This window comes from Amblyomma americanum, chromosome 2, assembly GCF_052857255.1.
Source record: "Amblyomma americanum isolate KBUSLIRL-KWMA chromosome 2, ASM5285725v1, whole genome shotgun sequence".
Taxonomy (NCBI): Eukaryota; Metazoa; Arthropoda; class Arachnida; order Ixodida; family Ixodidae; genus Amblyomma; species Amblyomma americanum.
The window spans coordinates 168,031,045-168,052,784 of NC_135498.1; the positions used below are offsets into that span (position 1 = coordinate 168,031,045).

Here is a 21,740-nt window from a genome sequence, read left to right on the forward strand (position 1 = left end):
GACGCTTGTTGACAGACATTTGCTGCAGGAAGTGACTGTGCCTAGCTACTCGGTTACAAAAAAAGCACTAGGGTTTTCCCAGCATGTACAGTGACACCGCAATAATGTGGAGCATGCATCGGCAACAATAACTGCTTAACCAGCAGAAATTATGAGGTACTTTATGCACAGGACATTAATTGCCGCAAATTGCTGAACCCTTCCATTATGTACTTCAGCATGCTTGGTTATAATTACTATTGTATTTTGTTCATTTTTTTTCAGTGATGTTTGCCACCTATGTAATGCCCACGTGGGCTTTTAAGGTAAACTGAAAAAAAAAAAAAATTAAAAAATGCAGCTACTGCACTCGAGTAAAAACCCGAAAAAGTTATATGTTACCAACTTTTCTCAAGTTCAAACATCAAAGTGTGCTCAGTGTTATTTTGGCCACACCTGTACGACTGTGATGGAATGCAGTCGCGCAACGTGTTTTTGCCAAGGACAACTAGTAAAAACGAGAGGACAGACAAGGTGGAGAATCATAATCTTTAATTGAAGAGCACTTATGAGAAACTAGTTAAGTGGCAGTGAATCGGATTCCTTGGGAACCGGATAAAAAACCACCATGGACATGTTAAAAATTTAGTGGCAGCAATTACATTAATATCCAAGGAAATAAAACTTCTCAAGCCCAATGCAACTGTGACCCCGATTGCACAGCTTCATACTCAAGAAGGCACTTGGTGATAAAAGCATGCGTGTGGCTACAAAGCAGAGTCAGAACTTCATCAACCACTATAGAGCACTGCCACTGTTTTTGGTGTGCATAACTTGGCTAAAAAGTAGTGCCATACACAAACAAAATCTGTACAGGGTGTAAAACCGTAAGACCGTAGCTGTCCTAGCTGACACTACAACTCACTGATATGCACATGAAACTTGACAAGCACTCCTGCAAAATACTAAACTTCATTAATTCCTAGTGTGCCATGTCTTGGCAACAAGCAGAAAAACTTCCAAACAACGAGAGTTCAACTTATTTACAACTCTCTGGCAGATTCACATGACAAATAGAACAGTGCACAACAGCTCTGCTCGGCACCTGCTAATGCCTGGAATGTAACGAGCCAAGGTGGTGACTGGACTGCAAATGTGCACCAGAATGAGGAGTACAAAATGTACAAAAGGAGAGAAAAGTACTTTTTTCTCAGAACAAGTGGTAACCATTAGGCAGGGAGCCCTGGACCCACTGCAAATGGCTCAAAAAGTTTCCACTGCTTTGCATTTGTACCTATATTGAAGAGAATAGCAGAGATTCTCCAATACAATATGGAAACGTAGCCATGGGGAAATTTAATGTACAGGTACTGCAACAACAAAGAAAAAAAAGCCCATAACAACACTGGCAGGCTGAGCGGACAGCGCAGGCCTTCTAGGGTTCCTTGCGGAGGATTTCGGGGATTACATTCAAGGTCAACTCTGGCTTCAAAAAAGAACCTAAACAATGCTCATGTAAAACAGCCCCATCCTAGCCTTGCAAGTGAGGAAGACCACACATAAGCTGGAGCCTAAACAGGGGCACAGCCCTGCCAATGCTGCTGAAAGCCACCGTCGGAAAAGAATACACCTATCACACACTGGCCCACATGTGAGCACTGCACCCATTCAGCAGAACATGTCATCGCAAGACACTGGCCGGCACATAACGACAACACTGAGAACAGTCCACCTCCAAAACCTAAACAGTAGCAGGCACTGGGTGCATCCACAAATGCTCACAGGATTCATGGAGGAACTCTTCTGCAGGCATTCTCTCAACGGTGGGGAGGAACGCAGCAATGCACCAAGAATCGGGCACGCACAACACTGTCTCACGGCACTGCACCTGCACCCTGTGGTCATTAGGAGCTTTGTGACAGCAACATAAACCAACCAGAGGAAAAGTCAACAACTGTGACAAGCTCTGGGCCTCGGAAGTGGGCGGCTGTAAGTTGCTAATGCCTCGCAAATTACAAGTGAACAGTTAGATGATGCCAGTCGACAGGCACCGAATTATAATTCCAGCCAATCTCACTATGTTCAAAGGCAGTCCTTGCAGCTCAGGCCAGCACCCAAACTTTCCAAATTTGAACGATAAGTCTGCCTTTGAACAGTCACCGATCCAATGTGCCTTCAAAAGGCGCAGTGTTAATCTGCATATAAATCCACTGCTGCGTCTCCCCGCGCGAAAGGTGCCACTCCTTTGCACGCTCTTCAGGGGCCCGGCGCGTCCGCGGTAGAAGACTGCCGCGAAGGTCCGCGCTCTTCCTGTACAAGCCCACTGAGGTCATCCTGGGGCTGGCTCTCCTTGAGGCAGCCCTGACGCAGCAGGAATGGTCGCACGATGACATCGTTGTAGAGGAACATGCCCAGGATGAGCACCACGAAGCCGACGATCTGGGTCCAGTTGAAGCTCTGCCAGCGGACAGACAGCGAGAAGAGCCAGATGACCAACGTGCGCACGCTGTCCAGGACCATGCGTGTCGTGGCGCTCAGCTCCTTGGTCACGCTGATGCCAGCAAAGTTGAAGAAGGATATGCTCAGCACCGTGCCTGCACATGCAGAAACAATGCTACATTAGCATGTGCACTGCTGAAGGCGGACATAAAAATGAGTCAGCCTGCAAAACATCGCTATGATCCTTAGGCTGAAGCAACTGCTCTCCCAATAACTGCTGTTTACCACCAATAGATTTTTCCAATTTGCCTCTTGCCCCATTGTATATAACCAAGGTCAAGGTGTGCAATCATAGCTAGGGGACAAACAGCACAAGAAGAGAAGAATACACTTGTTGAGAAAGTGACCATACGGCCAGCTTCAATGTCTCAACTTCCAGTGCATCATTACAAAGATGGGTTAGCTAAGATACACAGCCAGGCTGAAAATTTTTTCACAGAAGCAGAAAAGAGCCTGTGAGAAAGTAAAATACTGTGATGCAGTGAAGGCCCTGCTTCAATGAATGAGCACACACCCAGCATTGCAATGCTTGCGCTCTTCAAAATTGGTGTCTACAAGTGGAACGCCAGCACACTTCACACGACACACGTGCAGGCACTCTGCAGTGCATATGTGCACCCTATGTGGGCTCCTCACTCTCCTTTACACCTGTTTGTGCCCCTTCATGGCCGGGTAGCCAAGTGGATTCAAGTCTGGTTAGCCTCCCTGGCTTTCTTTCCTCCACTTCATAACTATTTACAAGCAGCAGCTTAAAACACAACAAGAGCCTGGCTCACCAGTAGTGAAACTAGTAAGCAAAGCAACAACTATCGGCATTTCCAAGCTTGCCCAGAGTGATGCCAAAGCGAGCGCTGCACTCCTTCCTTGCCTTCTCATTGGGGGAACCAAAAACCGAAATCATGCATGCAATGCTTGGGTGGGACATCGTTTTCGGCTACAATGTGCTACGCCCGCAACTGCCAATAACCGCAATGTCGTTAACTTCAAAAAACCTCACCTGCACAGCCACCACTATGGAATATTCAAGAGCCAATGCAAAGCCCGAAATGCCCCATCACTGATTTCTCATTGCCCTTATTATAAAACCACAAACACAGCTGACATGAAAACATACACGGAAGAGAATGCCCGTATTGGGAACTCAGATGCACACACGAAACCAAAACAAATAAATTACAATTCCCGTACAGAAATGCACACTGGTAAGTGGTAGCTATGGCTGGCACAGAGCAATGGGCCAGGAAAAGCCCCAGGAAAGGAACCAGTGGACTCACCAATGACACCAGCGCAGACCTGCCAGCTGTTGCCAATCTGGATGAAGCCATCAATGGCGTCCTCCAACTGGCCACCAGGGTTCTGGAAGATGGTGTTGCCTGCCGGGATGAAGTACATGGGCACCAGCAGAATGCCCAGCACAAAAAAGCCAAAGAAGCCTGCAAGGAGCGCCAAAGAACAAAAAAAAGGTGTAAGCACTGTGTTGATAATATGCCTCTGCAAATAAACAACAAAACTGACACTTTGAGGTTGTAAAACTGCATGAAAAAGTGAGCCTTCACCACTGGCTGGCATCACTAAGGAGGCCATGAGAGAGAGAGAGAGAATGCACGCAGGGTACAGATACATGAATCAATGCATTGTGTCCATGGGAATTTTAGACGGTTTCCAAACTGCTTGTCTCACAAAAAGATTCAGGTGCAAAAAGTTTGCTTTAAGGGGAGCCCAATGTATGCTAAAACCTTGATATAATTCTGGATAATTCGGTAGAATCCCCGTGGCCGTTTTTGTGATGTTAATTTTACCGGATAATTCAAGCTGGAAGTTTGCAACGGCTTGGTTAAATCGAAGACCTGGGGGGCTCTGCCGGAACAGCCAAATTCGACTGGGTAAAACAGCATCACACCGCTTATAATAGGCGTATGAGCCCGCGTTAAGCAGTGCAATGCTTAATCTAACTAATCAATGCTTCACGCACCATTACGCAGACAGTGTGGCACTGACTGTGCACACTGCATTAACACTCAGGCTGCGCCAAACTCGTCAATACAAAATACACCACGTCATACCCAGACTGACCGAATGGACCGTGTGTGCACTCTTCCTGTTTCCTTTTAACCGGCAGCTGTACAGTGCACATAGCTGTGAAACGCCACTAATCTGGAGTATCCCACCTTGACCGCTGCCCTCATGTATGCTGAGAAAATCTGAGTACAAAATTGCCAGCAAAGAGCTTTGGCAATAATAGCTATGCTGAGAGACGCATGACTATATTCTGCAGACATCTAAACCAGCCAGATAGAACTTTGGGTGACTGACAATGACACCAAGATGAATCCAAACGAGCTACCATCGCAGGAGTCAAATGCAGCTGTGCTGAGTGCAATGGCAGCAATGCTAATGTGCACGCAAGCAGTTGAACACTTCATGCTGAACCGATAATTTAAACCGCTTCCGATAATTTAAAACCCACTTAATACGAATATTTTACACAGTATGACAGGCTTCGAATTCACGAGGTTCAACTATACTGGAGTTCGCTCGTTCAACCTCAAAACATGTCAATATTATGATTGGTTTAGGTTTGGTTTATGGGGGTATAACGTCCCAAAGCGACTCAGGCTATGAGGGACGTCGTAGTGAAGGGCTCCGGAAATTTCAGCCACCTGGGGTTCTTTAACGTGCACTGACATTGCACAGTACATGGGCCTCAAGAATTTCGCCTCCACTGAAATTCGACCACCGTGGCCGGGATCGAACCTGCGTTTTTCGGGTCACCAGCCGAGCGCCATAAGAGCTTAGCCGCGGCGGCGGCCCATGTCAATATTATGAGACATTGACAGTAGTACCTACATGGTGGCAAACCACTTATTCTTCTGGTTAACCTCCCTGCCTTTCTTCCCCTTCCTCCTTGATTAAATAACTGTTTATTGGGCCAAATGCCAAAATGATGCAAAAACTCCCTTTTCAAGCATTTACTCAGCATTAATATCCAATGCTTTTGCAATGCCTTAGCTGTTTTACATCACAGTGGCAACAACAGCCTTGTTGACTGAACACTTCACTGATGGAAAATTCTGTTGTTTTAAGTAGCCTTGTATATGAGTCTTATTTCATAAGCTTACAGTAGTCATTTTTTACAGTATTACATGCTGCAAGCAGTAAGTACGTGTTAGGAGCAATTTTGTCATTTAAATTTTCACCCTTGGTATGTAGCATTTGTGGATTCTATTGCCTACATTGTGACCACTGAGACCACTAATTTGCGCCCTATGGACATTTTGCTCAATCATGCTGTAGTTTTGCTGCTTCCTCCCACTACCCGTTTCCGTTTCAAGGCACTTAAAAACTCGTCCAAATACGAAACAATCAACGCGCACAGCAGTTGCTAAACAGTTAACCATTTCAAGCCAGAAGGCCAAATGAAAATTTCTTTTGGGCACGAGGGTGTCCTCGCACTGTGCTAACTTTCACCTTCATGAAAAGCTTTGCGGCAGCCAGCTTGCTCAGCTGCATTAGTGCTCTGGACCAGAGATGGCCCCAACAGAAAAAAAAAGGCGTTCACAAGAGGCCTGTTCCCACACTTTCAGACTGACTGGTGCCAGCAGAAGCATGGCAATGCTTGCCAGTGAAAAACCAACAGCTCCAAAAGCAGCATTCTATGCCGATTCTTGTGTGGTGAACTTGTGCCAGAAAAAAAAAACTGCAACGCAAGACGAAAAGAACAGCCGGGAAAAGGTCCTACAGTGGCAGGCTTTGCGCCAGTTCTCGACGCTTGTTTCCACTGCCGCTTTGCGACATATCAATAAGGACACAGCTGGCACTTGCCTTCCCAGCCGACGGCCTGCAGTGGTGCCACCTTGTACTTGGTGACAAACTTCTCCTCGATGACCATCTGTGAGGCAGTGATCACCTGGGCCAGGACGATCAGCAGGTCACCTGGGAGAGAGACGTCACCCAGGCAGAAGGTCAGAGTGGACCCCAGCAGCACTTTAAAGGGCAGTCATAAAATATTGCTTGCACGATCTTTCTTTGCAGCAATGCTCGGAAACAATCCCTCTTTGGCCAGTGAAATGAAAACCGAAACAGCATAAAAGAACAAATGTAATCAAATTATTTACGTGCTCATCCACGCATATTAATGCGTTACGAGCTATTCCAAAGAAGAAAACATCAACCAAAAATTTGGCGCCTGTACTCCTTAATACAACAACTCAAAACGAGCTGTAGCCATCTCGCCTCTGATTTCATATATGTGCTTTAACTACTCTGCTGAAACGTTAAGTAGCTCACTCAAACACCGAAGTAAGCTCCTTTACTGCCTGTTAGTATGCTGCTATGTTGTCCTGTGCAGTTACATGTGTGCAGATGGCAAGCACTGGCTGTAAGGCACTCCACACCTAGCAGGATCTCTCAGCAGTGTATGCTAGCATGTTGAATGCATGAAAAATGATGCTGTCTGTCATTTACATCACTAATGCGAAGGTAACCTTAGTCACAGCAGTTAAGTGGATTTTAAGCAAATAAAAGTTTTAGACATACTGACCACAGTTGTATTAAGTGTATTTAAAGTCAAACGAAGATGAGGAAAATCAAACTACACCATTTTAGCACATGAGGCACTGAGGAAAAAAATTTGGAGGTGGTTTAGCTTTGGTTAAACTTGGAGTGATGCGATAGCTACAGCTGGCCAAGTGGAACTTGCTCACGTGACCAACCATGTGACGAACCACGTGATCAGCCATGGCGACATGCCACCAGCAGCTGCTCCGCACCACGCGACAGCGTGACAACGCAGCCACAGGGTGGCGGCACCGCCATGGCGCCGCCAGGCTGAAGGCTCGAAATGCTACCATAATGTAGCTATTGCTACAAAAAACTTGAGAGCGTTCTTAATCACATTATTAAAGAAGAAAATGTGATAGCATTTAGGTTGCCTGCTATGGTGGTTACAATGTCTATTTTTCTTCCCATTTTCCCACCAAAATGCCACTTGGATCTGGTTCCATTGCCCTTATATGGTATGCATGAGTCATCACCTACAAGAATGATAGAGCACCTTCCACTGGATTATATAGGATTATACTAAACCAACCCACTAATACACCTTAATTCACCCATTAATACCCACTAATTTGCCTTAATCCATCTCGGGGATGCGCCAGCTTCGAAATTTGGCAAAGCCCTATGACTGGTCCACTGGTGGTCACATGGTGTTGATGTTACAACCCCCTCAACGGCAATCCCTGGGAGTTCTCACACCACTTCTAGCGCAGTGCAGCAGCAGTTAATTGATGCAGGAGACAGGCCATGTTTCCAGCCCAGTACCCACCAGTGATAATGCTGTTAGGTCCCTTTGTGGCATGGCTGTCGGGGAAGAGGATGTCAGACAGACCGACCACCACCAGGCCACACATGACGGTGAAGATGCCGATCCACTCATACGACCGCAGGCGCCGACCCAGGAATGCCACCGACAGCAGGCCCGTGAAGATGATTACCGCACCTGTATGTGTGGGGGAAATTATTCTTTCACTGCAAACTCAATCCATGAATCGCCATGAGCAAAGTGCTCTCATGCTTCCACGCTTTCCTCTAGTAACCGCAAATCTGCAACAATGTATGCCCAAAACTAGGACCTTTACTGCCACATGCTTTTAGTCACTTGTGATCACAGCCACACGCTAAGCAAAGAATGCACATGTAGCACTAGGAAGACAGCTGGCATAAGCAAACATCAGTGCCACCAAATGGAGTTGTGTACAAGCGCCATTTCCATGTGGCTCATAAAAGCATCGCAAGTGCCACAGCAGAAATGCCAAACCACTGAAATTAGCAAAGACCACTCAACATTTCCAAAGCTTTCTACATGAGCACAAACAACATTTTTGTACCTTATTGATTTTTATCTAAGGTGTCACTTCAGCAGAGCAATGGCCACGGGCAACTGCAAGGCTGGCCATGCTTCATCTCGCAACTGAACAATAAACACTGAATATAGCAATTTAAATAAAACTAAGCTAATATTTCAGAGCCCGAAGAAGGTACACGTTTGCAAATGGGTACCAAGGTACAGGAAGTAGTGAGGGAGTGCAACTATCCAATCCAGGAGCCAAATGAAGATTCTTAGCATGAGAAATGCTACGACAAGAGGAAGGCTACTAGATTTTCTTGCAGCTCAACTAATAAGCAACAGCTGGCCACCATCCTCCAAAATGAAGGAGCCAAAGCTTGCCAATCACTGTAACTAGCAGGCTATTGAAAGGAGCACACAGCAAGCAATGGAAGATATAAAGGCAACACTCTGGGACAGAGAGAGTAATGTGCTTTAGCGGACTCAACCAAACATGGACAAAAAGCACTCGCTGACTGCAGGCCTCACAATGAGCCCAAAGCACTTTACAAGTGTAATGCCAGGCAGGTAACTGCGCCTTGCGAAACATGAGAAGCAACAACTTCGACCACAATGCGAGCTAGAGGTGTCCAAATCTCAAACATTTCCTGAGTACATCTAGATATGACACGCAATAAACATGGGTTGTCCAAAACACTTGTGCATTGCAAAGTGAGGTCCCAAAGTGCTTTCTCGAGGTTTGGAGCACGCTTGGCCCTCGGGTATCAACTTCACTACACAGCAAGCCCTGTGATGAAGCCACAGATGCTATCACACCGCACTGCAATCCACAACCAAGTGTGCAGACAATGGCAATTAACCCATGCTTGCAATACTATGGTAGTTTGTTTTTTTAGTTAACCTATGCTTGATAAGCAAAGTGCTTTAATGCAAGAGAAGGACTGATAAAACGAATCTAACACGGGCAAATGGCAAGTCTACATCACTGAAGGCTAGCTTCACTTTTACTAAGCAAGACAAGTTTGTCGGCTGCGACAATCTAAGACGGCTATGATGAACTATCATAGACCAATTTTTTGGCATCCCAGATACCTGTGTCGGCTATGATGAGCGCTTTAATCTGCATTGTCAACTACTGCCGTGTGTGTGCGAAAAAAGTCAACAAAACAGTTGGCACACTCGAAGCATTGAAAGGCGCTCAAGAGACTTTCCTGTATCACAGTATCTAAGACAATGACCGCATTCCAGAACTTGTGCCGATCACAACGCCGTGGCTATCTTACGACTGTGGCCTCGCCTGATAAGGACCACGGGAGTGACCCACTCAGTCGGCCAGCCTGCACAGCCACACACCGACAGTGTTACTGAAGACGCCACTGCTGCAGCATTACTGATAGGGGCCTATTCCAGGGCTCAGACAATGCCGGGTGAAAACGAGCTTGTCCTAGAATGCTTGCCAAGGAGAAGGAAACCGCCCTAGCCCTGCATTCTCCCTGCTGTCACTTTTACCCATTTTGTCTGTGTCAGTGTGTCAGGTCACTTTACGTTTTGCCTGGACTCACTGCAGTAAAAGGGTAAAAAACCACTACTGATTCTTCTGCCTTAGAACAAGCACTGCTCAGCCACCAAATGCACAAGCAGCCAATGCTAAAGGAGTGTACTGCAGCAGGAACATGAAAAGTTTTTTCAGGATATTAAATGAACAAGATCTGTACATTATGCCGTGTTCAAAAAGAAAGCTCGAATAGAGATGGCCAAGCGTGGCATGGACCTGAAATTGTCATGGGTTTGAATTAAGTCTTCAACAATGATGTAACCATTTCACAATTTCAAAGATCCTAAAGCTTTGAAGGAAACTGTACTTTACTAATATTAGCCCTGTATTAGAATAAGCGTACGTAGCGTGGCACCCATCTGCCATAGAAAGCATCACAGCAATCTAATTTGTTTCATACTTCCAGTGTTCTGTTTTTTGAATTGCGTAACAGCTTTTGTAATTGGATACCTTGCTTTTTGTTCAATGTGTTGTCTTCCACTTTTAGTTAGTAGTTTGTAGCATTTTCAATTTATAAATGATTTGTTGCTTTTGTTCATGCTCTTTTTACCTTTGTGTCTGCAAGTAACCCCCCTACCAACAAGCACTGTAGGTATTTGTAATAAATAAACAAACAAGGGGACAGCAAGAGGCAGGCTGCAGTTTAATAATAATAATAATAATTGGTTTTGGGGGAAAGGAAATGGCGCATTATCTGTCTCATATATTCTTGGACACCTGAACTGCGCCATAAGGGTAGGGGTAATGCAGGGAGTGAAAGAAGAAAGGAAGATAGAGGTGCCGCAGTGGAGGGCTCCGGAACAATTTCAACCACCTGGGGATCTCTAACCTGCACGCACAGCACACGGGCACCTGCGGTTTGCTTGGGATCAATTCTGACTGCTTAGCGCAATGGTGCTCTTGTATTTCACCACAGCTGGGACTGAACCCACAACCTCTTGCTCCGTAACACATAGCCACTCAAGCACGGGGATAGGTACGGAAAAGGCAACAACGATTCCTTTTTCCTTCGGTGAGCTGCTGTTTGGAAAACACCTGCAACTGCCAACCAGCAGTGAGCCATACTAAGCCATAAATGATTTATGCAGGCGAAACAGTGTGACGACTACAGCCATGTTGCAGAGTTCAAAAGGAAAGACATTAAACAGAGAGAGAATCTCCATCCACACTAAAGAGTACAATGGCCACCACCAGCCACTCATTGAATGGCTGCACAGCAGAAACCGATGGTGGGTTTACGACTCACCTCGCAGCATCTGGAAACTGGAGGCATAGGTGAGGTTGAGCCCGACGTACATGATGGAGGTACCGACCAGGTCGCACATAGCGGGAGGCAAGAAGATTAATGGGTTGAAGTCGCGGCTGCCGCTGGCGCTGGGTGGCAGCTCCACCGGCTCGCCCGCCTTGGCCTTGCGCGAGTAGTACCAGAACACTAGCCGGAAGGCCAGCAGGCACGACAGCTCACCCAGGAACATGCCCACCGCCTGTGAACGCCACGAGGCAACACTTGAGAGGGGGGTGTGGCTACTCTTCATAGCAGCACAGAAACAATAACAATGTTACAGCCATATCCTTTGCAGCCAAAGTACAAATTGGAGAAAAATCTAACCTTGCAACCCTGGGAACATCACCTGGTGGTAAAAGCCTGCCCCACCTCCACCCAAAGATCAATGCTTCAGCTACTAGATCCACTCCAACAGTTTCAGAAGCATCAGTCTTCAACAGAAGCATAGGCTGTGATGCTCCTAAAATTGTTCATATTATTCCTGAAGCTATACAGGCTGGCTCTGTTTTGTCAAGTGCCCATAAACCGAGACCCCACCTGCAGATACTGAAGCATCTGTATTCTAATATGTGGTGTCTTTTTTTTCTTTTTTCTTCCCCAGTGTTCCAAGATGCTGATGCATACATGGTGCATATAGTATATAAGGGTATCACTGAAATTTATTTTTTCTTCATGTCTTTCTCATACTATCGTTGATCCTACTAGGCGAAAAGGAAGTCTGAACTCTTAAAACTGTTTGTGCAGCTTTCCCTGGCATTCTCACGACAACATTCGGGGGTCGCCAAATCCCATGAAATAAGAATCGAGAGGCATTGCACGAAGACTTGGTCAGCCACTACTACAAACAGATGCTTGTTGTAGCTAGCTCCGAGTCCTTCCTAGCCCCACTTGCTAAGAAATACGCAATATTGCACTGTAGCTGCTTTGTTTTTCATGCGTGACATGAAGGCTAATCCCCGTAATCAAGTATTAGTCCGAAACTACCGTTTCGACAAACTAAACCTTTCGTTCTTTTCCGACAATGCAGTGAAAACTGCAAAAAGAAACTACACAAATCCAGAGAAGGACCAGTCCACCTCTGTCACAGAAATGCACCATCATCATCAGCCTGACTACACCCACTGCAAGGCAAAGGGCTCTCCCTTGTCTGTCCAATTAACCCGGCCCTTTGCCAGCTGTGCCCACCCTATGCCTGCAAACTTTTTAATCTCATCCGCCCACCTAACTGTCTACCGCCCCCTGTTATGCGTCTTCTCTTGGAATCCACTCCGTTACCCTGAAGGACCAGCGGTTATCTTTCCTTCGCATTACATGCCCTGCCCAAGTGCATTTGTTCCCCTTGATTTCGACTAAGATGTCACTTACCCACGTTTGTTCCCTCACCCACTCTGCGCGCTTCCGGTCTCCTAACGTTGCACCTACCATTTTTCTTTCCATGACTCTCTGCGTTGTCCTTAAAGAGAAGGTGAAATGGTTTTCTGAGGATTTGAGGTTCAAGAAATCGAATCTATGAAGCTTCAAGGTAAAGCATGCCAAGCATTTTTTTGCCAGTATTTAAAAAATTGACGAAATTGCTGATTAAAACCACATTGATAGTCAGGCTTCTCCTCATTACGCTAGAGAAGTGCGGAAAAACTCGTGATGACATCACTGCTGCCGAAATCTCGTATGTCCGCTACCTTCTCCCACGAGCTGCAGTGAGCCTTCCAACACCACCAAACAATGCTTCATGGGCTTCGCCGTTGGCGGCATCGATTTACTTCCTTGAAACAACCGTTTATTAGCTGGAAACACAGCTCCGCCCTATGTGATGTCATTGTTGCAGCCTCTGCCTATCGCTGCGCACTGCAGAGAAGCCTGACCACCAATGCGGATTTATTCTGCAATTACGTCACCATTTCAAATCCTAGCAGAAAAATACTTCACATGCATTACCTCCAAGTTTCACACAATCTGCCCTTTAAACATGTCAAATTATAAAACCTCTTCACCTGCCCTTTAACTTAAGTTGAACCCTATTCATTAGCCGCCATGTTTCTGCCCTGCAGGTGAGTACCGTAAGATACAGCTGTTGTGCACTTTCTTCTTGATGGATATTGGTAAACCGCCATTCATGATCACAGAACCTGCCATATCAGCTCCACCCCATTCTTATCCTCCTTCTAGTTACTTCCCTCTCATGATACGGATCAGCTGTCACTACCTGCCCTAACTAGACTTTACCACTTCCAGCACCTCGCTGCCAATTGTGAACTGCGTTTCCCTTGCAAGACTGTCTAACACGGCTGATTTTTTGCATGTTAATTTTAGACCAAACGTTCTGCTCTGCCTGTAACTCATTGAATCATCATTTGCAGTTCAACTCCTGAATGATTCAAGGCAATGTCATAAGCGAATCGCAGATTATTTTCGCATTCTCCATTAACTCTTACCCCAACTGTTCCCAATTCAGGCCTCTCAATACCTCCTGTAAACAGGCGGCGAATAGCATTGGCGAGATCGTGTCTCCTTGCCTGACACCCTTCTTTATGGAATTTTACTGCTGACTTTATGGAGGACTATTGTAGCTGTGTAGTTGTTATATATATATATCTTCCAGTATTTTGACATAAGGCTCTTCTACACACCCTGAATCTGCAATGCCTGTATGACTGCTGCTTAACCACCCCCATTTTCTAAACCACGTTTACAGTTTGCTTGCCACATCCAGAACAGAGAGGCCCAGCATTGAGGACAGGTAAACATTTCGCCCTGTGCATCTGCTAAACCCAAAACTGCTCTCACGTTAGAAGGCTGATGTGTTGTCTTAACCAAAAATTTCAGACTGACTTAATTACGGCAAGCAACAGGGGGCTCAATGTAATAAGAAACATGTTCCACTCAACACAAGATTCTTTCCACTGCTCCTTTTTTTCTAATTTAAAGGCAATCAAACAAAAAGTGTGGCAACAGTGGGCATGTACACGTCTGTTACAAGTGCAACTGCAACACAAACAGCCGAACACAGTTTGGTATGCGAGACGTAACATCTAAAAGCTGCACATGGCTACCATGGTACACTGTAGTGGAAGCTTCCGATTAATTTTGACCAGCTAGATGCTTTAACACGCACTGACATCACACAGTGCAGGAGCATAGTTGCATATCACCTTCATCAAAGTGTGGCTGTTACCGCTGAGATCCAATCCCATGTTCTTGGCCTCAGCATGTGAGCACTACAGCCACTAAGCCACCACAGTGGGTCAACAGGTAAAGCGAACAGACAGAGAAATTGTAAATGGGTGCAATCAATATTGGGAAACTTGGACGATGTTCACAATGTTGCACAGCACCAGAGCTTGGCACAAGTTCAGAGAAACAACATTTCGCCTTGACAGACTAAAAATAACGTGGTTAGAGGGACTAGGAGAAAAGAAAATTCTGACACTTGTGTTTGTACATCCTTTCCTCTTTCTCCCAGCAGCCTTATTACTCTTAACATAAAAACATTATAATTAACAGCTTAAGACCTTGGCACTTGTTTTTCTTATACATCCTGCTTTGCTTAGAAGAGCGGAAAGTTGGGCAAGTTGGTTGAAATGCATAGCTGAAAAAAGCGCTAAAGGGGACACATGGACGAAGAGGAGATCCGAAGGAAAGGTGCTGCTCATGTTTATCTTTTATTGAATGATTTTTTACAATGTTGCAGTGCAGACACGGTAAGCTCAAACTTCCTTGTGTCAGCAGCAAACATGTCAGTAAAACATTGTTTGTCTTATCCCCTTCTATATTTGCATTGCAGCATTACGGAGAGATAAATGCAAGCAAGAGTAAAGCGCGCTTTGTAAGCGATGCTGATAATAAGTGCAGGCTTGAGTGCAACACTGAACACTGTGTTGCTCTGTTAAAACAAGCAGTTTCTCTGCTGCGTAAGCAAGAAAGTTGCTTGAGTCAAGGCTGGGGAAATGTATTTGGTTTGTGGGGGTTTAACGTCCCAAAGCGACTCAGGCTAGGAGAGATGCCGTAGTGAAGCGCAACGGAAATTTCGACTACCTGGGGTTCTTTAACGTGTGCCGACATTCTGCAGTACACAGGACTCTAGCATTTCACCTCCATCGAATTGCGACCGCCGTGGCCGGGACTGAACCCACGTCTTTCACGACAGTAGCCAACCACAATAAATACCGAACCACTGTGGCGGCGCATAATATATTTGAAAGGAGCAGTAAAACCAGGGTGCACCTAGGGTATGATAGCATTAAGAATGGCTCACTGAGCGTGGCTTTACAAAGTTGGTTAGTTTTCACTGCAAGACTGCAAAGTTATTAATGAAATGACTATCCTACATGCAGCTTTGAATATACTAAGTTCCCACTCAGGCAGGCTTTAGAGAGTGCCTGATCCGAGTCCCGTCTTTTAAGGGATGCAGACACCAAATTTTTTCACAGTGAGTTTTTACTTTCGAGTGATGCATAGGACATTATTAAACACAGATCAGAATGTGGAATTTGCCAGCACTCAACAAATAGATTTTGAAATTGAATTTCTTCTCCCCTAGTAGTTTCAGTTGCCGAACGATGGTTGCAAGGTCACAAAAAGGTACATGATCACGTCAGGCATAAAAAAGATGCAATATAATCGTTGTTCTCATTTCAATCCACTGCAACAATTACACTAAACAGCTCTAGAAGCCAGAACAACAGCAAGCGAACAAAGGGCTATTATCTTGCAGTTTTTGTGTGCCCCGCGTGATATACTTGTGACGTCAAAACCACCCTCCGACTGCTGAAACCGAAACAAAAACTGCATGGAAGAAGAAATCCAATTTTCAATCACTCAGCGAAAGCGAATGTCATCCAGTGATCCATGTGTACTAATGCTTCACGCATCATTCGAAAGCAAGAATTCATGATGAAAAATTTGGTCACTACCTCCTCAAGGCTTTAAATGAAGAGATCACCAGTGGGAATGCATGCCTTTGCCACTTGAGAGGAAAAGGATGAATCTTGAAAAGATGAATCTGTAGAAAAGGCAAAGCCTTCCCTTCATACTCGGGTATGTCACCGTTGTTTGGCCACTGCTTGTCACCAAGTCACTGCAGTGGTGACTGACTTTGTGCAGGGAGGTTATTAACTGGCTTCTGTGGAAACCTTCAGCTCCTTCGAGTTCTTTTTAGGTTAGGTTTGGGCTCCTCCAACACATAAATTTGTATATGCTTTTGCCTATGACTTTCCTTTATCAGCTTCAATTTGGAACTAATACTGTAATAGCTGGTGGCTAGAAGTTTGACTTCTCGGTACTTATTTCAGAACGCATTTTCAACTTTTTTTCAGCAAATGTTATTTTATTCAGTCAAATACTGGTGCTCTTTTGGAGATAAATTGCGGCACTCCTGTGCGATCAAAAGTCACTTAAAGTTTGTCATGGCCTTTTTGTGGGCACAAGCAGTCGATTTACCGGTACTGCACAAATTGTAGCACTTGGACGTGTGCCTGTTGAAGGAAGTGCTGACGCAATTTTAAAAATGCAATGGAAGTCAAGTGATGGAGCTGGCAGACAACAGCTCAAACAGAAGTTTACTTCTAAAACTGGGTTGGCATGCTATCGCTCGGTTGCGCTGGGTTGAGCAAGAGGATGGCGCATCACGTCATCTGCGTGTTGACGGCTACGACGGAACTGCCGCTGCATTGTCGTGGTGGTCAGAATATGGCGCTCACAACCTTTATGTATAATTCCTCTTCAGTGTCTCTATATGCGATGGAGGATCATCCTTGACCAAGTAACTGCCTTAAACGAGTGATACTACAGTGAGGAAATAGACTTTGCTACCAGATGGTGAGGAGGTGGAGCTTCCCACTCTGCAGAGGCATGTAAGGTAGCGGAGCAATGCTTTAGAATGCAAAACTGCACCATAATACTACGGTACCACCGTCTCACGACACTCCTGACGTTTCTGTACATTGTAAATTTTTCTCTTCGACTTAGTGCAACTCCAGCTGGAGCGTGCATTTCAGGGATGCTGAGCTTTCTCAGTCAGAACCGAATTTAAGAAATTGAACTGTGCACCGTTTGTCACCAGTATTTTTTGGCATGAACTGAAACAGTCCAACCTCTCCTAGTAGTGGACTGCCTCATTATACAGCCAGTTATTTTAATTTATGCACAATTTTAATGCAGGCTCTTCTTTTTGTGTGTACATTCGACAGGAAGGGATAGAAGCCCAGACACTGAAGTTCCTCATCTGAAAGCCATCTGGGTTCCCCCGAGGTTATCGAGAAGCATCTGACTTGGATGTGGAAGGACCTCCAGTGCTGCTGGGCACCCACCAGGTTCCCAATCTGTGCAAGCTTCCCTCTGGCCTGCTACTCTGCTTCTCTTGAGTGAAATGCTTGCAAAATAAATGCCGAACCGGAGCTTGAGCCAGCCGAGTACATTTGCCCAAGCTGCCCTTGCGTCATTAAAATCCAGTCATCACACGTTGGATATCATAATGAGGGCGACAGTACACACAAACTCCACATGAACATCCCAATAAAGTTCCTCTCTCTGTCTCAGATAATCTGAAAGGCAAGTTCCACGACACTGTGAGCCACACAACTAAAGCTGTAACAATCTTTCTCTTTGTTGCCGCCACAGCCAGAAAGAATGAGCAATACAGCAGTAACGTCGCACGACCTAACTTATTGGCAGTCTGGAAACCAAGCACCTATTGTGCGCGTAAGGATACCGCACTCGCAGAATGGCCGCAAGAGGAGAACAAAAGAGCTTATCACACTCCACCAGGCTAGGTTGACGGATGCACCAGCGCACACACAAAGAGGTGAACATTGATCACTGCAGACATGGGTCTATATTCTGGAAATGTCCACCAAGAGCACATGTCTGCTTCGATTTATGCTAAGTGGCTGGAGCCTTAAATGCAAACATGACAGCTGTGTGATGACAGCTGACTTGTCTTTAATGTGACGTCATCCTGGCTGAAACGACGGAATGTTACTTTATTTGCAATTTATATTAAAGCATTTGAAAGCAAGCACAGGCAGTTGAGTGATTTAGATGCAGTGGGACAACTAATGCGATCCGAAACAGTGATGGCAGTGTTTTCCGCTTTCTGAAGCAATTGTAGAGCATGCCCAGCAGTAGAACCCGCATTCCCGTGGATGTGGTCATTTGCACAATACAGACATAGGCCTAAACACAAAGGTTCCCTTTGTGGTGTCTGTACACTCTGCAAAACCTGCGGCATTCGACAGAATACAACAGCGAATACTACAGCCATGTCGGTCATTTGCTGCCACGAGTACCCACCTACATGGAGAAATAGGGGAGACATGTTTGGTAGTAAAATCAAGGCCCTAAAGATGGTCTTCCACTTAGAGGCATCTACATAAACAAGGCTCGGCGGATTGTTTTGCTGACACCAATGATTGCTTCTGATCAAGCATCAACCTCAATGTGCTTTTGAAGTCTGGTGCTAGCCAAATTACTGAGCAGTACTCAACGGGCACCTTGAAGAAAGTGGCTCAACACAATTTGGCTGTACCATGCCACTGGTGCAAACTGGCTGCTCTTCCAGGCTGGCCACGAAATGAAACTTCATTACACACCTTGGTACTAAGATACTCAAGATGGGACTTTGCTATAAAGCTCAGGTTATGTTTTTATTTTAACCTCCACAGCATTAAGGAGGACCTTCCTGCCTATGATAGACAAAGTGGCCTTATACGAACAGTGTGAGGCGGGGCTTCTCAACCCACTCAGTGGGTAACTCATACCTCCTTTCTGACTTGTAGCCCTACGAGTTCAGTTCATGTAATGAATCCTCTTCCCCATCTGCCAACCATGGCCACAGGCCTTCCTATGCCTCAGTGAAAGTTCATTCATTCATTTCCAACTGCATGCAGAACAAAATTCAAAGCTGAATTCCAGGAAAACGCCACCAATGAGTGCAGAGTTTGGCATGCTGCTATTGAAGGTTCGAGTATAAGTCTGGACACTCCCGCGTGGACGTCGTCACAAGGTGCACCCTGGCCCTGCTTTGACACAACTTACAACACTAATCTCAGATGAGGGTGCACTAATGGCTGGCTTAAGTATTCTGGCACAGGTGGCTGCAATCAACATTTACGACTCTGTGGTTGTACTTCCTTTTGTGTGCCTGCAGCTGCTACAGAGAGTCAAAGCACCATTCAGGAAGTTGGTCTATGCACCTGCAGTTGACCCAGTAGAAAGCAAAGCCTTTCCCAACACTTGATTCCACCTACGAGTGTTAAAATGCTACTGGGTGAAACTAATTAGAAAGTATGAAATTAATATTCCTGCTCACAATCATAGAAGATACTTGCTCGAACCGCTAACTGAGCAAAAAAAAAGGCACGAGTTCAGAACCTTGTTCAGAATGCCGTCTCCAAGCGTTCCCGGGGAAGGTCACTCGAAAGCAGCCGGTTCACAGCACAGTACTCTTTTACGACAGATAAAGAAAATATTACATGCCAACATTTCCAAACGAATAAATGGAACAAGCAGGCATGCTAATCCCAATATCTGGCCAACTGTACGACACTTCCATGACTAATTAATTCACATAATTACCCAACACACATCCTGCTCCGTGAGTTATGGTGCAAGACAATTGCAGCTATTCTAATTCAAGCTGAAAAGGTAGCTAAAGTTCAAGAGCAGTCTTTCAATCTCGAAAACTTTGCTAAGCAGCTCACCATTCACGACCTAAACAAAAGCTCTCGCAGAATGTACGAGTTATAATGTGCCACAAGCTAATATGATCACACTGGTGCTTTCATAACGCTTGCTACTTGGTACCGAAGATTTTCTTCACTGGTCTTGCTTAGGTTCTCAAAGGCGGCACACAATTTCCTATAGGCTAAGAAACTCAAGAAACGGGGGAAATGCGTGACTGTTTTTGATGCATTGCGGCCAGCCCGGCTTAGCGGCAGTGGCCGAGATATGGCCCTCTTAATAACGCGCGTACGCCCCCGCGACAGCGCGTGCTGCAACTAAACTATGCCAGTACCAACTACGAATGGCGATTCACACGCGTTTGCGTTTGAACGCACCGAAAGTTGCGCGCGGTTGAGAGCAGCCCCGAACCCCGCGGAAACAGAAGACGGCCCATCGTTCACCGAATTGTGTCACGAACGCACGTGACGATTTCTTGCGCTGAGTCACCGCGTCGCCACGGCTGAGCCATCGGCCGAACGTGCGCCCTGCGTTGCGGTCGGTGTGACGCGCTGCGTATGCCACGAAAGTTTAGCCAAAGCAAGCGACGCGCGGTGACCGCTCTCGACGGAGCGCTTCAGCTAGTCCAATGTTCGAGCCGCTGATCAAGTGTCACAGCAGCACATCACGTGGACGCGCTTTACACAAGCAAAACAACTTACCTGCAAGAATGGATGGTCGAAAAGCCTCAGCTTGCCGTCCCGACCGATCGAATAGGAGTTGTCCGCCCATCTGAAATCAAATGCCAACAATTAGGTTCCCTGAAGCCAGGTGTTCAATGTTTCACGCCTCCCAAGTGTAATCGCAACCACACTAAAAAATCACCCAAGCGATGACAGGTTTTAATGGAACCATTTCCACGGTAAACCGAGTGTTCCGGGAGCTGAGAAACGAAAGTTGGTGTCATCCCAGACTTACTTTGTCGCCAGCGTGTTGATGGAGCCCGTGAAGACGAGCATGAGTGCGAGGAACACTTGGTACTTGGTCCAGGCCATTGTTGAGGAGTATGCGACGCAGCTCGAAGAGACTAGCGGCAGGCCGTGGTCGGAAGGTGCTATCCGTCAGCGGCGAAAGGGAATGCGGCGTGCTCGGAGCGCGGCAGATCTGACAGGGCGTCACGAATACGCCCCCGTCACGAGGCCGGCGGCCCTATCAGCCACTCAACTTGCCAACAGCGAATTTTATCGTCCGAAGAAAGGGCCGCGCGAAATCGCACAGAGATTATCGGCACCGTCTGTCAGTACTGAGGCGCACAGCTGAGTCGATAGCGCGGTTTGACTCGCGAAGCGAGGCCGTAGTACGTGCACTGCTGACACGAGGCAATCCAACACGCAATCCAACGACGCAGCGACGTTGGCTTAACAGGCGGAGGAAAAGGGTGGTCCCCTACGAACCTCCGGCAGTACAGCAGCGCAGACCGAAGCTGCCGAAGCGCGCACAGCAGCCTTACAGCCGCGCGAACCACTGCAATTCTTATTCTCCAGCCGCGTCATCTCATGCTCAGAAGTGAACACGCACGCACAGTAGTGAATTTGTTATACAACAGGTGACGCCTGCGTACACTTTTTTGTGTTTCTGGCGCGAGTTTCAATTGTTTTGCTCCGGGATATTGCCGGAAATCTCTGGAGGAGTTGGGGAGGGGGGATGCCTAAAGCTCTTCTGAATGACGTTCTGATAATTATATCGAACTTCTCCGCTTTGCCATGATTGGGATTGAGAAAGGGGGTGGCATAAGCTATTCTGCTGATTATGAAGGCACTAAATAACCAGCCTTATTATTAGGCAGTGTTCTCTGAGCTAGGCTTTTGTGCCTGAGGGAGATTCGCCTGAATATCCCCTTTACCTGGTAGATATACGTC

General features: G+C 46.2%; 1 protein-coding gene across 1 annotated transcript; it reads right to left on the reverse strand.

Annotated features, from left to right (window-relative positions):
* Positions 1–514: 514 nt before the first annotated feature.
* Tango9 (transport and golgi organization 9) lies at positions 515–21,415 on the reverse strand. The gene is made up of 7 exons (XM_077655438.1): positions 20,800–21,415; positions 20,544–20,613; positions 11,128–11,365; positions 7,805–7,978; positions 6,301–6,411; positions 3,753–3,911; positions 515–2,573 (listed from the first exon to the last, which is right to left on the reverse strand). Exons 1-7 carry the CDS (start codon positions 20,874–20,876, stop codon positions 2,236–2,238), a joined length of 1,167 nt encoding a protein of 388 aa, XP_077511564.1. The 5' UTR covers positions 20,877–21,415; the 3' UTR covers positions 515–2,235.
* Between the last annotated feature and the right edge of the window lie 325 nt (positions 21,416–21,740).